This window comes from Doryrhamphus excisus, linkage group LG8 (genome assembly GCF_037039965.1).
Source record: "Doryrhamphus excisus strain RoL-2023G ecotype Guam linkage group LG8, RoL_Dexc_Guam_v1.1, whole genome shotgun sequence".
In the NCBI taxonomy this organism is placed as follows: Eukaryota; Metazoa; Chordata; class Actinopteri; order Syngnathiformes; family Syngnathidae; genus Doryrhamphus; species Doryrhamphus excisus.
In genome coordinates this window covers 13610910-13626812 of record NC_136364.1, presented here as the reverse complement: position 1 = coordinate 13626812, position 15903 = coordinate 13610910, and the positions used below count along the sequence as shown (strand labels likewise).

Sequence of the window (15903 nt, the reverse complement as noted above, 5' to 3'; positions counted from 1 at the left end):
TTTGTAAATGTCCAAATTTGACAGCAGGGGTGTTCATAGTGTGGCCCGGGGTCATTTGCTGCCCCCGGCTGTTTCCTTATTGGCCTACGGCACATTCTAATTCTACAGGGGAACCCAACAACAAGAAAGATTGAAAACACTCATTTTACATGAATTACATGAAAATATTACATTGAAATTATACAAGCAAAGGTCATATTGTATTTATATTATATATTATCAGGAATAAAAACTGTGTGTGTTTGTATCTGGTGCCTATAAGATTAATAATGAAAATGTTCACTGGACCCCCATGCCCTCCCTGTTATAATGACAGGCCCCCACTTTGAAAACCACTGATATATTCAGTGGGGTAATATAAAACTTTTTGGAGTACCTTTGGTTGGCATTTGGGGATAATGGCTCTCACTGTTGTTTGCTGGAGTCCCAAAGTCAATCTTCTTTTCACACACGACTGCTAACAGTGTTCTCCCACAGGTAAGTTCCACTGAGCTTCGAGTGTCATTCGCTGCTTGTGACGGATTGGAGGAGTCCCAGAAAGGCATCGTCTGTCTATTCTTCCTACTCCTTTTCGGACACGTTGACTTTCATCTCCTTCAATGTCGCTAAGAACTTCTCTGCTACTAAAATGGCCAAAGTTGTTGATGATAGCGTTTAAGCTGCATGAGAGGTTCGAGAAGGTATTTTAGAAGCAGCTCTCCATGTGATAATGAGAAAATATCATTGAGTGGATAAAATAATAATAATAAACAAATAGTCCTACAATAAATAAGAGCAGCCACGGCCTCGCTGCTTCATAATAACCATCAGGCTGTTTTATCCCATAACTAGCAGGAATGATTGGGCTATAAAGCAGCACTTGAGTGGAAGTGGAGCCGACACCAGCTAGAGAGATAATGTACATTATTGGGTCTTTTTGTTGCCTTACGGTATGGGGGGAGGGGAGGTCACAAACCATTTCCTATCAGTGAAAAATGAAAGGATACAACACATATGTGTGTTCATTCTAGCAGGAGATATGTCATGTATGTCATGGTATATAGGAGATATGTCATGGTATACGTGTAGGAGATTGCATGTCATGGTACACACGTGTCGTTTGACTTTATTGTCATAAACTTTAAGATTCCAATAATACCATTGTTTACAACTGTGTACTGTAATTTTACTTCTTAGTAATTGGAAAATAACTCATATTGCAGTAATACAGTTTTGATGTTTACAGTTATACACTGATTTGTATTACAGGGAAAAAAAATTAACAGTAAAATTACAGTAACATACATATTTTGAGTTTAAAGTAATTTGAATTGTCACAGTCATCATTTAATTTACAGTACTATTTTTATTATTGTAAATTAAACCACAGTAAACATACTGTGAAATATATTACAGTATTTTACTGGCAGTGCGATGGCAGTAAAATACTGTCATACTGTAATACTGTAAATTCACAGGAAATTATTTTACAGTGTTCTTCTACATCTGCTGTTCAAATGTCCTGAAGAATTGTCAGATATTTTCTTACAATAAATTTAATAAAATTATGACTTATTTCTTTTAATTAATTTAACATTATTTTCATAAAATTACTGCTGTTTACACTTTCCAAAAATTACAACTTTATTTGTTATTTAGTTTTTTTCTCATAATATTGCGACTTTAACAAACCTTGCCCGGCTACTTTAATGGCGTTATATTTGGTCATAGTACTTATGAAACTATGACTTGTTCTACTTAGATTACAATTTAGATCACTTAGATTACTATAACATGTCATATTTAGAATTTGACCTTCATTTTTTTCGTTTTTGTTTAATGATATTTTGGATATGTCTGCACACCCTGCCCTATATTTCATGCAAAGTCAGATCATGCAAGGATGCTGCTTGATGGTAGCAGACTGAGTGTTTGATCCCTCCTCCTCCTCCTCTCCCTCCTCCTCCTCATCGCCTCCTCCTCCTTCTCCTCTCCTCCCCTCCCCTCCCCTCTCATGGGTGCACAGTTCCACCCCATGGCCGTCCGTAGGTGATCCAGCTCCGCCAGTCTCCAGCAGGTGTCCAACATGGCGAGCACGGCAAGCGGATCTCTCGCTCTTCCTTTCGGTCTTGTTGTGATTTCAGCGGCTTTTCTCCTCCAAGGTAAGTTTGCTGCATGCGATTCTGATGTTGTGCGGTACGGGGGAGGCAAGCTTCGGGAGAACGAGACGAGAGGAGGCGGGAGGGGAGCAAGTTGTTTGCGCTTCCAAGAGTCCCCTCGCTTTTCAGCGCAGATCACCTTTGCCCCCATGCGCACCGAGATGCGAGTCCGCAACTGAGCCGCCGCACGTCACCCCTCAAGGCGCATTCGAGCCACCAATTCGGCGCTGGTTTTAAGCTTGTCTGTGTAGTTACGTCCCGATGCGGTGTTAAACGTGTCAAAAAAAAGTACCGCACAATTGCACAGGCAGCAATAAAGTAGCGCTCCTCTGCATCGCGTCAAGCGAACGTCCTGCGGTATGCAGTTATGGTGCAAACTTGGACGTTATGGTGGTTGGAGCAGCTCCCTCCTTGAGTCCTCCTTGGAGTGCAAGTCTATAGCCTGCAGTCCGACATGTCTCTGCATGAACGAGGGTGCACTCTCACCGGGGGACATGTGTCAACAGAGGCCCAAGCACCGCAGCTTGGCTTTCCAAGCAGTTTCTCCAGCAGGTGATTTCATTGACAGCTCCTTTCTCAAACCAAAGGAGGTTCATCATTCAAATCAGCTGCTTGAGTGACAGCTGGAAAGAAAAGCTGGAGTGTCTTGGCCCCCATGGCAGGAGTTTGACACCCCTGCACCACCTGATCATTTCCTGCAAAGTGTGTGCATGTGTGTGTGTGCGTTACCTCCCCTGCTGACATTACTGGCACATGTGTAGCGGTTGAAATGTTAGCATGCTGCAGGGTTCCGCCTCTCGCAGCTCGGTGTGTGTCGTGTTTTTGTTGTCGCTTCTTGCCTTCTGCAACAAGAACAAAAAAAAAGCGTCACTTATTTTATGTCATTTAATTCCGCTTTCACGCTTCTTGGGTGCAAAGGTGCTGTGGAACATCAGCAGGTCCACAGGAGCGTCGGATAACAACATAAACAGCCATCGGACACAATATTAGGTACACGTGCTGCATGTGTCAGACTGCTCAGGTTTGATTGACACGCATCACACAGTTGCCAAATCGAACAGAAGCCCAGATGTTTCTTATTTTAACGTTCTATCTTGGAACGTTTTGGAATGTTATTCCTGCAAAGGAAATGTGCGTGGCTTGACGGTTCAACCGTCAACCATCATCGGATTGTGGGGGGGGGTGAGAACCCCTGGCTTATGCCTCTACGTTACGATACTACACTCAGTTGGATGCATGCATGTCAGCACTATGCTGCTCGGAGCCCCCCCACTGTGGCTTATGTGCTGGTGTCCCATTAGAAAGCTCTCAGTGCCGTCCTGAAGTAACCCAACAGTACGTGTTGCCAGGTGTACTCAATCAGGTGTCCTGGGAGCGTTAACCAGCAGCTCACTGCTGGTAAGTCTTCTATTTACATCACAGTTGTCGATTGTGTTACGGCGCTGCGTTGCATTGGAACACTGCCTGCGCCCCCCCCCCTTCCCCACGATAATTTAATTAACCGCCCAGACAAATAGAATAAGCGGTACACTGGTGTGCAGCGCGAGAGAAGAGATGGAGTCTCCTGGTTGAAGTGGACCTGCACCGGCACATCAGCTGCATTGTTTGATTTGGTGGTAATCCGGAATAAGCCGATTGGAGCTGTGTTTCAGGGCAGAACAACTGCACGTATCGTAACCTGGTGGATTATTGTAGCGAGGTTGTGTTTCCGAGTGCTTAGCATGAGATTATAATAACCATGTGGCATCGCGGAGGGGAAGAGTGTTGCCGCTTTGACGGAACATCTTGTTATGACATGCTGAAACGTTGCACATGAACAAAGAACCCGCCCGTCGCTGCTCATCTCCTCACGTCACCCGCCCCGGAGGCCTGGCCCCGCCGTGGGAGAGCTTGCCCACTTATTGCAGGTTTGAAGCCATTTGTCAGGCCTGAGCAATGGAGAAGTGGATCAATGCGAGCTGTCAGCGAGCCTGCGGGCGGTGCGGGGGGGGGACGGCGTCTGAGAGAAACAAAAGGAAACATACAGTTGTTACGGCGGGGGCCCCCGCCTGCCAGCACTTTGCCATCGTGAGTGATTGGACATGTCCGTCTCTGGCTGCTGGTGAACTTTGAGCCGTGCGACGCTGAAATCTTGTCCGTCGCGTGTCTCTTGCTGTTGGACAGGATGTTCTTCCATTTTCCTTCCTCAGAAGGCCTCAAAACCTTTTAGGACAGTGGTCACCATCCTTTCGGAGCCCAAAATCCCTGGTCTCGGTTGTAAACGCAGGCAAGATCTGAACGGAGCAGGTCATTGACCCGTTAAGACCCGATCCATGGCGATCGATGGGTCGGGGACCCTGGTTTTAGGACATTGTATGAAGGTGATTGTTGTCAGGAGGTCCGACACTCTCAAACCTTGTCTGAACAACAAAGATATTGATTTCAAATTGTTGATCCGAGGTGGCCGAGGTAGCTGAGGTCAAAGGTTAAATCAGCGCAAGTCCTGCCGAGTCATGCTTATGCAGTATTTATTGTCTCTATTCCATTCAAGGCACGCTGCTATTTCAAGGAGAAGGACTTACTGATGTACTTCAGATAAGTACTACATGACACTAATGTCTCGTATTCGTGATGCTTTGATTTGTATAAATACTTCTGACTCGTTTTGTTCTGGTGGGATTTCGGTGATGAGGACCGCTGTTCCAGTTAGTTGGTGGTGCCACTTAAGAAAAGACTTTTGCTTCTCAGAACAATATGCGTATGAAAGAGTAATTTGCATCACAAAATGATTACCTCGGACAAACCAGACCTTGTAGTTACTTTCTCTCTCGTCGTATCTCTGCACGCTGTCGCCGGTCCATTGTCATGTGTGGATGTCGACCGCCGGGACGCAAGAGAATTTTCTGTCTGAACTGGAACAATAAATGGATTTATTCCACAAAGACAATCAGAGGAAGTGATCCAAGACACATTACATCAGTGCCATCTCTGTAAAGTCTCTCATACGAGTAAGGAGCTTCAGGATAATAATAATCCTGCACTTAATGGCTGGTTCATGGTGTGTGTGTGCCCACGTGTGGCCTGTACAGTATATCGCCCCAGTACATCATTTGTAACAATAATTCGGGCTTCTATTTAAAGAAATTGAATTTATTGCTCATTAAATTGACATTAAACGACTTAATAATCCTCATGCTAATTGTGAGGTAATGCATGGCTCTACTTAATGCGCTGCTAACTCATCTTATTATTTCAAGGGAACCTCGGATGGAGAAGTGGCATGGTTAAGAGCCATTTGGGCTGCTTCCATTTTGGACCTCACATCACCGCCGGGCTGTTTCATTCCTCTGTCTGCTCTGGTTTTGGGGGGGTGGGTGAAGTAAATAGATTTCTGCATTATCGCTTGTTTCAATACCTGACAAATCCAATGCCATTGATCGGTGTGCAAAGGCAAAGTTCTCCAGTGTACAGATGTCAAACACAAGGCCCGCGGGCCAGACTTGGACGGCCATATCGTTTTATGTGGCCCAATCAATAATATACGTCTGAATACTTATTTTTTTGTATTAATTTATTATATTTTTTAAGCATATAGACATACATTATAAATTGTATTGTTAGTTCCCTTTTTATGTTTATATTACTGTATTAAGCTTTTAAAAACATTAGTTCACATGAAGCAAATAATAAATGCTATAAGAAAAATGGAAAAATCTGTTGTTAAGGTTTGGTGGCATTTTGGGGACTTTTGTGGTTGGAGGCCAAATATGTCCCTCCATACCAACAACTTCAAAAAGACACGTATTATATTATATTGTTGTATTGTTGTTGTATTGTTGTATGTATTATATTATTTCTTTTATATTTATTTCCTCCCCTATTTCAAAAACATGTTAGCTTCATTGTCCACTCCAAATTGTCCATACGTATGAATGTGGGTGGGAATGGTTGTTTGTCTATATGCCCTGTGGTTGGCTGGCCACCAGTCCAGGGTGGACAGCTGGGATAGGCTCCAGCATGCCCCCCCCCGGTGACGATAAGGGGCATAGAAAAGGGGGATATACTTGCAGTATATTTGGATAATACAGTATATTATCCAAAGTAAACCCATATGAAAAGGTATTCTTTCTACTGCATCTTTCTAATTTACTGCGTGCAGTTTGACTTTTAAACAGAATGATGCAATAGTTGGACTTCCTTCATCGTAACCTTGTCGGTAGAACAATAGAAAATGAAGAAGATAATAATCAAATGTGTCATATATCACTAAGTGATGACACGTTTATGTGGTTTCACACATTCTCACCTCTGCGGGGGGGGGGTAACCAATACGACAACGTGGCCCAAAGTGAAAACGGTAAGTGATGGTAGCATGTGAGAGGGTTTGCAAAGAAAGGACTTCTCCATTGGGCCGTGTGGATGCGGCAAGTCCTTGACTGGGTAATGTAGTTTCTGAAAGACACAAAGTCTCTCCTCCAAGGTCGGAGAACTGCAGCAGTACTTTCTGAATCATGTAGTCAATAATTGAAAAGTAAAAAAAAAAAGGGTTAAACCTTGGGAAGTTTCTATGGCAAGGCTTTGCTGAATGACAAACTGTGTCGAAATATAGAAAACGCTCAATTAGGAGAAACTGTTGATGGTGGTCTGCACACAAGCCTCCATTCATAACTTTGCAGTTTTAATGAGGAGAAGAGCTGATATCGCATGAATGGAACATTGTTTTCCCATTTGCTTTCACCGATTGGACGGGCTTGCTACGACGCTAACAATCGGCAAAACTGGAAATGCCACGGCCGGGCTTTTGAAAGCGGCATGGAGGGCATATTAGTATGGCTGATGGAGCAATCACAAGCCGCTATTAAGGCGCTTGTGTGACGCCATCACTTCCTGTTACGTGTGACAGACCAAACCCATCTTTGTCCCTCACACAGGACTTTATTTCATGATTGGACTCAGGCTTCTTGTCGTTTGGTTGAGTTGGACTATTTTCCCAGCCCTAAAAATGAATGGTGCAGCTCAGCCCTCCATTTAGGGGGGACTGCGCTTCTGGATGGATGCGTCTCAGTCTGGGCTGCAATCACACGTCTCTTATTGCGCCGGAGGGCTGATTTGCTTATTCTGAATACATGGAATATTCCAAGTGTCTCAATCTCTGCCGAGCACTTGTGTCAAACTAAATTGCACACTTTCATCCGACGATGGGATGGATACGTTCACGTGGGACAGAACACTTCCCCAGTGAAATCGCTGGTCCGCCCAACAATCAGCACCACACAACCTATTTGCCCTGTTTGCCCTATTTGCCCTACTCCTCTTTTCAAACAACATTTACTCTTTTTTTATTCACTTTCTGTGTTTTGTAGGACTGGTTACCACTCAGTACTTTTGGATTTCCGGATTAGAAGTCCCTTTTTTTTTCCTACTCACGTTCGACTTGCATATCAAAATATATGGAGAATTTCACATGTGCTCGGCTCCAGCATAACCAGCGACCCTCGTGAGGATAAGTGGTATAAGAAATTAATGGATGGGTTTCACACGTGATTCCACCTTGGAGACTGTATCTGGAAGTAATGTGCAAGTACAGTACATGTACAAGTACAGTACACGGATGGAGAAATGTACTGCTTTTTAACTCATCCAATAGCAAAGATGTATTTGGACATTAAAAAACAAAAAGAACGTGTTTACACGTCTACACGGTGAGGTAACTCCACTGTAGAGGACGTTTAAGCTATAGAAACCGCCATTCGGTGACACAGGTCATGTGATAGGACCTCGGCAGCGCTCATCATGGCGCTCATGATGCCGCAATGGAAGACAGGAAGGAGGAAGTCGGAGAGGATAGAGGATGGAAAAGTGAAGCGCACACAAAGTTAGCGTTGTAGGGAAATTTTAAGGCATGCACATGCTGCAAAATGGCGCCCACTACTTGGCTGCAACCAGCCTAGAATAGTTAAGTTCCGGGAAGTACAAGAAGTCGGCTATGGGAAGACCCTTAATACGTACTTCCAGACTCATCGGCAAACTGTTCTCATCCGTACAACATTGACTTGGATGGAAACAGGAGTTCAGACCATTCAGAGAGCTTCGTAGTCGGTTTGATGTTTTGCTACGATCATCAGGTTTATTATTTTCGGAGCTGAATCTTCAGAGGTTCCAGAGTTATAATGATGGCATTTTTTGGCCGACTGCTGAGACTCCAAAAACGAGTCACAGCAATAAGACTTCAAAAGACATCTCTCACTGATCAATAAAGAGTCGGTCTGCAAGAGACGAGGCTATCTTTAATCAATACTTTTAAGTTATGAAGCGGCCACTAATCCAGTGCTTGAATCGGAGGGAAAAGAAGGATGTTTTGGATTTGGTAAGAAGGCCAGCCAGAGAGCGTTCCATTAAATCCTGTTTTGTTTTGGTCCCATTTAAAGACACAGTGGGTGAGCTGAAGGCTTTGTTTTGATGGCGGCCGGCATGAAGGCCCCATCGGTAGCGGCTCCATCTGACGCGTCCGCTGTGGTGTAATGGCGGTGCATCCACTTAATGCGTTGGCCAGAAGCTTTTCTGGCTCCAAAGGAGATTGGTTGCAGCTCTAACAACAGGAGAGGCACAGCACCTATCTGGGCTTGTTTGGGCAGATCTGGGCCTGATAAAATAACCAGCGGGCACTCCCAGTCAAGCAGCAGGTGAAAGCGTCAAAAAACCAGAGTTGAGAAACCTTTACATCTGGTAATAGGAGGATAATGTGCTGCAGCTGTCACTTTCCGATAAGAATAAAAATCAAGTAGCTTTCCTGATTTATATCTTGCCTGAAATTTAAGGACGGGTAATATTTTTCCTGAGCACCCGACTTGGTTGTAGGCGCCCCCTCTTTTGTTGGAGCGCTGCTTCCAAATGCATTTATGCAGACCCAATGAAACGTTATTCCCTTACGCAGCAGGATATGGCAACACTTAGGGACGACATTAGAATAGCTGTGTCTTTCCACATTACTATTCCTTTTCAGCATCGCCCGCCAGCACTCTAATGTTTCACTAATTTTATTGAAACAGTACTCTCAGGGCTACCAAAGAGGAACTTTGATAGAACGGGTAGACGCATTGCAAATGAAATACAGTAAAAGCAATATCCTGACAATAAATCCTGGGCTGTACGCGTTGCCACCAGACCGAGTGCTGTAACTGGGAAGTTTTTCATTCGTGAATCGACGCCGTGTTGTTAGTGAATGCACCAAAATGATGGAAAAATGTATGCATCATTTATGATCATGAAGCATGTCTTGGGGGGAAAAAAAGGAGTGCCCAAACTTTTTCCACCGAGGGATGCATACTGACAAATCAAAGAATGCGTAGGCTACTTTGATACTGTATATTATCACATACTACAGTATTAATTAGCCCAGTACCCTAGAAATCGCCCATGAATGATACGGGAAAAGGCCGAAATGATACTGTGTCAAAGCCCAGGGCAGTGATACTGATAAAATATAGAGTTTAACCATGTCCAGTATCAGCCCCCGTAGCTGTCCACTCAGAGCGCGCTGCTCTGGTATCGTGCCCGTGAAACAGCGCACGAGCGTGAACACACACTATAAATATTCCTAGTGCTTCTCCAGTCACCAAAAAACCCAAACTTGATTAATGGAACTTTAATTGTCAGACATTGATAAGATAAGACTGTTGATAAAATATTATTGTTGAAATATTTTTGCAATTATTGTGTTTACACTGTTTAGATATAATACATGTAATAAACTGAACATTTTCTGGAAACCAAATTATCTTTTGATTAAATAGTGCGTGATAATAAGCTCATGATTAAATAGTATGTGATAATAAGATCATCACATGGTTTGTCTGGTATCAGGCCAGGTATCATGCCCCCAAGTGTCAGTATCAGCCCGAGACCGAAGGTCGAGACTGACCGGGCCTGATACCAGACAAACCATGTGATAACCTATAATTATATTCAGTTAACCAAGCCATATAGTTGAATATTTAAAGAAAAAAAGATGGGTGACAAAGCATATTTAGCGTACTTTAAGGTTACACACTATTTAGTTAATATTGGAAGGATTAAAAAAATTGTTCTGGCAATTTATCCCCAAATATTTGGACTTTATTCCCATAATATCGTAACTTTTCCCCCAACATCATATTTAGTTTTGTTTGTTTCTCATACTAGTACTTGATCACATAATATAAAAGTGTTTTTTCTCCGATATTTCACTCTCTTTACTATCAAAGCAGCAGTCGTTGTTTCAATTGATGTCCCTGGTAGTCCTATTACGTCATCAACATTTCCCTCGTCACTGTTGACCTTGTAAGCCATACGGATGCACGGCTAAACTGCTTTGTCCTGCCCTCAACTTTAATTGATGTTGAGTAGCAAGTTGTCCTAACGTCTAAACCGTTTTTCTTCCGATAAGAAGATGCCAGCCGAATAGCCTTGTGACCTTTAATCTGTACTTTTTGCCGTTTTTCCTGCCCAATCGTTACGACTGATCCAGGACGTGTCATCATAACATTTTGTCGCAGCTTACATCTCGCATCTCGTTGCGCCGACTGTCTCAAGAGACGGCATCATGCTCTTGAGTTTCTCTGCAAGACGGCCAAGCATCTTAATTACGCCGGGACGTGCCGCTACGATCTGTCTTGTCAAGGCTGATCAGAACGGTGCGCACCAAGCACGACGGCCGGCTGGGCCTGACCAGGAGCCTATTGATTATTTCTCATGCTTGAGTCATTGCTGCGTGCACAGACACGGGAGGCAATAGAGCTAATGGAAGGGGAAAGTCAAAGTCACATTGTTTACATCGGAGATGACAGCTAAATGTATTTGGAGGAAATATGGCCCTGATGTATTGGCTTCCAAATAGCAGTGGGTTGGTATCGAACGAGATGCTGCATAACCGTCACATCCTTTCATACAGTACATGTCTTTAACTGCTACTCTGAAGCAGAGATCTTTTTGGAAATTAATTAATTTCAGAAAAACGTGATGTAGTGAGGGAGTGATGATCGAACTGCAGTATTGCGAGGGTGCAAGGGGAATGGAGTTGAGACAGAACATGAAGTTGTCCATTACATAACAATCGTGTTTATTTAAATCTTAAATAAATACTTATGCTAATTTTTCATCCCTTTGTATTGAGTTGTGGACTCCTATAGAGCAGTTACACACAATAACCAGCACACAAAGCTTTCTAGTGCTTCCAGAATCTGCACCTATTCAGCTGTACAGCGTGGGAAGGCGTCGGGTTTCAGCAAGTTTGAAGTTTCTTTTGCTGGTAGGGAATCAGGGAATCAGGAACTCCAACCAAGTGTGCCTGATGGTGGCGTCTTTAGGAATTGGAAGCAAATATTCCATTTTTAAAAACGAATCCCACTTATCATGGCCGAGTATGGAACCAGTTAGCCGTGATAAATGAGGGACGCTTGTATACCACACTGAGAACTCTTCCCAATATGCGCACGTAAGCACTACAATGTATCAGCTCTACTCTGAGTGCAGAAAGTGAACTTTGCTCGGCTGTGGTGATGTTTATCGGCACTATGGATTTTTTTTCCTTTAAGCTTCTGTGTCCGTTTCATAAAATCAGTCTTTTGTAAAAGCTGTTGGTCCATCCACTGAATCCACACTCACTGATTGCTGCTGCCAGTTGATTGTGTGTATTTTAAGTGCTGAAAATTGCACCCTCTTTGTTGGTTTGCCTTAAAATATGCTGCTGGTTCTAATCCGAACAGTATCCTACAGTTATCACTGATACATTTCTCATGTTTCTACATTTCTCGTGTTTTATCCACAGCAAATCCAGTCACAAGAATGAAGAACTTTTTGATGGTGGTAATAGCGAAGTGCATAGCTTTTTGCCAGTTAGCCTTCCTGTTCAGGAGAAGCTGCTGTATGTATGTGCGATATGCCACGGGAGAAGCGGATGTGGCCTGATCGTTACCGCCTCCCAACACTCTTGCTGCTGATGATTGCAATGGCTTCCGTGTTATGAAAGCCGAGACAGATAGCTTGGAAACACGGTTCAAGTTCATTTTAGGACAGACAGCAGGCGAATGAACGTTGTGGAATGACCTGGATTTTACTCCATCAGAAGGCATTGATCTTATGTTAATAGCTTGGGATTTATTTGGATTTCGATTGGTCTCTGTGTGTATCGGCCGTGGGGTGAGCTGCCGGGGGAGGAGAGGAGGAGGCAGGCCAGACGTCAGTAACGGTGTCGTGATGCTGGAATGATGCATCGTCCTCTAGCGAGATGGCAGCCGTGCTCACACTCACCAACCAAGGAGCAGAATGACACTGGACAAGCGATGGACACGTTTGTGACGACGGGAGAGAGAGAGAGAGAGAGAGAGAGAGAGAGAGAGAGAGAGAGAGAGAGAGCGAGAGAGAGAGCAGGAAATACAACAAAACTTTTGACTTATTTTACACAGACTGAGCAGCCATCATCTACGATCGATTAATCTCTTGGTTATCACGATTAATTGGTTAATTTGTTCTGCGATGAGCGAAATGTTAATATTAATAACTTTAATAATTTTCATAGCATAGAAACCCATGTCTGTGACTTTTTTAACCAATATGGTAGCCCTGTAGACATGAAATACCCCCCATAGCCACCTTTACACTCCGATTTCCAAATATTGTATAATATTGACATAATACACATATACACACTGGATTACACTTCATATCACATCTTTTTAATGCTTTATATTTGTATTTTTGTAGCAATTTCTGTGCCTGGAAATGTTTAATTTAGGCCATGAATACAATGTGCTTAAATATGGGAATTTTCTTTTAATAAGAGACCATATTCAACCACGAATCAGCGATTATTTGTTAATTCATTTCTGAAGAACTGCGATAGGCTGCGGAGTGTTATTGAAAAAGTTTCCATGCCCGCGGGGGTGGGGGTGGGGGGGTTAATATGATTAATGGCAAATTGCCACTGACACCCCAGGGTTATCATGGAACTGATTGTTGCTGTTTAGATTGATTTAATAGCTTGCTTGTTATAATAACAATAATAATGAACTAATACATAACCTTTCCTGGAGGAAATAACTTAAACGTAATGGATCTGTTTCATGGTGAAGCTGTTGCTGTCCTTAAGCCAAAGGTGCTCTGATGTCATGAAAAATGGTTTCATGTTGACAATTTGCACGACATTTAAGGCGTATTTTCCTGTAATTGTTAGTTCCAGCCAATTTTTAGGCTCTTTCATGCTTGAAGGTGCGTCAGTCAGAAGAACAGCTCGTCCAGACCTCATGAAGCTGAAGCATATTGTTTTCGTGAAGAGGCAGGAGCACCAAGATGACATCCATCAATTTTAGGCTTTATTGGATATTGTAAATAGGCTGCTGGGGCGATGTAAATGGTTTTGTTAGTGTATGGCTGTGCTTGAGCGGGCATGGGGGGGGGGGGTATCGCGAGGCCAGCGTGTGTGACTGAACGAATTGGCTTCACCTGAGGAATTATGGATTGTTGTCTGTGCAATATCAGTCAACTTGTCAGACTGCGTTCGTGGAAAACTTTTTTTTATGCTTTTGACTATTTTTTCATTTCCCCATTCCCCAGGCTAAGCGTCTGAGTATCCATCCTCTAGTCCATCCTTCCAATTATCCGTAACGGTAGCCACTCCCTAGTCAATCAACTGCAGAGACCCCTTGAAGTTGTGTGGTCTACAAAAGCACTTGAATATCTAATTAGAGGCGAGCCAAAAAACATTAACACGATAAGCTGTGGCTGTAGGCAACATCCACATGTAATTGCACAAGATGGCAGCAACGCCCCATTTGAGGTATCAACAGATTGATCGACCTCTGCATGCCATTTAAAACATTGTGTTACTCTGTTGTTACTTTCTGCTATTACAACATTGGTTCTGGTGCTGCTGTGTTGTGCAATATTGTGTTTAACAAGCAACACATGGTCAAAGAACCCTTTTCCTTTCCACTTTCTTATACACTCCAAGTAATAAAAGTTCTTCTGTACTGTCTAATGAATGATATTCAGGGGAACCTATGTTATCCTCATTGAATCTTCCTACAAGGTCCGACTCGAGCTGAAACAAAAGCTAACTCAATCAATTTTTCCCATAAGAAAAATCCAGAAACCAATTTGAAATAAATAAATGATGAATGAACATCTACAGTTACTTTTGCCATTGTTTATGACGCCATTTTTGACATGACTGTCAGCGAGACACCACACGGACACCACCTTCCTGTTTTGCCGTGAGTTATTTGTTGAATTCGATATCTACTCGTCTCAATAACACAAAATGGAGCTTAAAAGAAAGTTGCAAGTGTCTGCATTTTTACCAAAGAAGGTTACAAACAAACTCATGGTAAAACATGCAGGTGGTGTCCGTTTGGTGTCTCGCCACCACATGATGTCTTTGGGAATGGTCGCGTCTTCAATGAAGCTAAAGTAATGATAAATGTTCATTTGTACCTTTCGTTTGCCGTTTATAAGCATTTAGAATCGTTTTGTCTATAACAGGGGTCGGCAACCTTTACTATGAAAAGAGCCATTTTACCCAATGCCCACTGAAGAAAAATAGCCTGGAGCCGCAAAACATATAGTATGTTTAAAACAACATTGGAGGGAATTTGGGGGTATCAAAGTAGTTCAGATAAGAAAAGATGAGTTGGAGTACTCTTGCTAGTTTTGGAGATAAACTTACATAAATGTATGTGTAAACTACTGTAAACGTAAAAACAAGTTCCCATGCCGCTGTTTTTAAATTATCTCGAATTTATTTTTTAGATTTGTAGGTAAGTATTACTTGTTTTTCTTCATGTACTGAACTGGATAGCAGTCAGAACTCACTCAGGATGCATTCATGGTCTCAGACAAAGTTGGATTTTTTAAAACTCATTACAAAAGACGTGCATTTTCCCCACTCGGGTGTTAAAAATATTCAAGCATCGCAAAGGGAGCCACAATAAAGAGGCTGAAGAGCCACATGCGGCTCTGGAGCCGCAGGTTGCTGACCCCTGGTCTATAACAACACGTTTTTGAGAGTCCACTGCTGATGACATCATAGACGGGCGACTGACTGTTACGTTCCAATTTGTTAGCTTGCTAATAGATCACAGAACACAGTTGGATTTGGATGAATGACACAAGACACGAGTGTGAATGGTTGTTTGTCTATATGTGCCCTGTGATTGGCTGGCGACCAGTCCAGGGTGTACCACGCTTCTTGCCCGAAGACAGCTGGGATAGGCTCCAGCACCCCCCCATGACCCTCGTGAGGATAAGCGGTAGAAAATGAATGAATGAATGAATGAATGACACAAGAAGCGCGCTGTAATGTATGCTAGCAAAACTTTTGATGCTAACCGAGGCAGATGCAAACTGAGGTTGGACTTATAATAATACAAGGTTATTCAAAAAAGGAATACTCAGGAAAAGCAATAAAAAACTCCAGACAAGCTACAATTATTCAAGTCTTATTCCCTGTCATGCAGCATGGCCACCATTGGGGCCCTAAGAGGATGTCAGCACATCTCAGGACCTGCTGAGTTGGTTGCTGACGTCGGTGGAGGTTGAAGGCCACTGAGGTGCAACACAAATGCAGTCTTTTTGTCGTATTTTACATGCACCCACAAGAAAAAAGCACTTTGGGGACAGTGAGATATTTTGTCCCGCATGTGACAGCCATTCAAAACTTCGAAAAGCTCTCTTTCAAATGGTCACTGAGTCATTGCAAGACGATGCTTGAGAACTGAAGCAATGCGTCATGAAATGGCTTCATTCTTTCTGA

At 43.0% G+C, this 15903-nt stretch overlaps 1 protein-coding gene across 3 annotated transcripts in view; it reads left to right on the top strand.

Moving 5' to 3' along the window:
- Positions 1 to 1997: 1997 nt before the first annotated feature.
- Positions 1998 to 15903, top strand: part of cadm1b (cell adhesion molecule 1b) — a 166771-nt gene continuing 152865 nt past the window's right edge. For 2 of the 3 annotated variants that reach the window (XM_058080346.2, XM_058080344.2), the window contains exon 1: positions 2006 to 2141. In XM_058080346.2, the coding sequence (XP_057936329.2) occupies positions 2066 to 2141 (76 nt within the window). In that variant the 5' untranslated portion in view covers positions 2006 to 2065. Of the gene's footprint in view, positions 2142 to 15903 lie in introns of all 3 variants that reach the window. The other variant, XM_058080345.2, reaches the window with a different exon arrangement.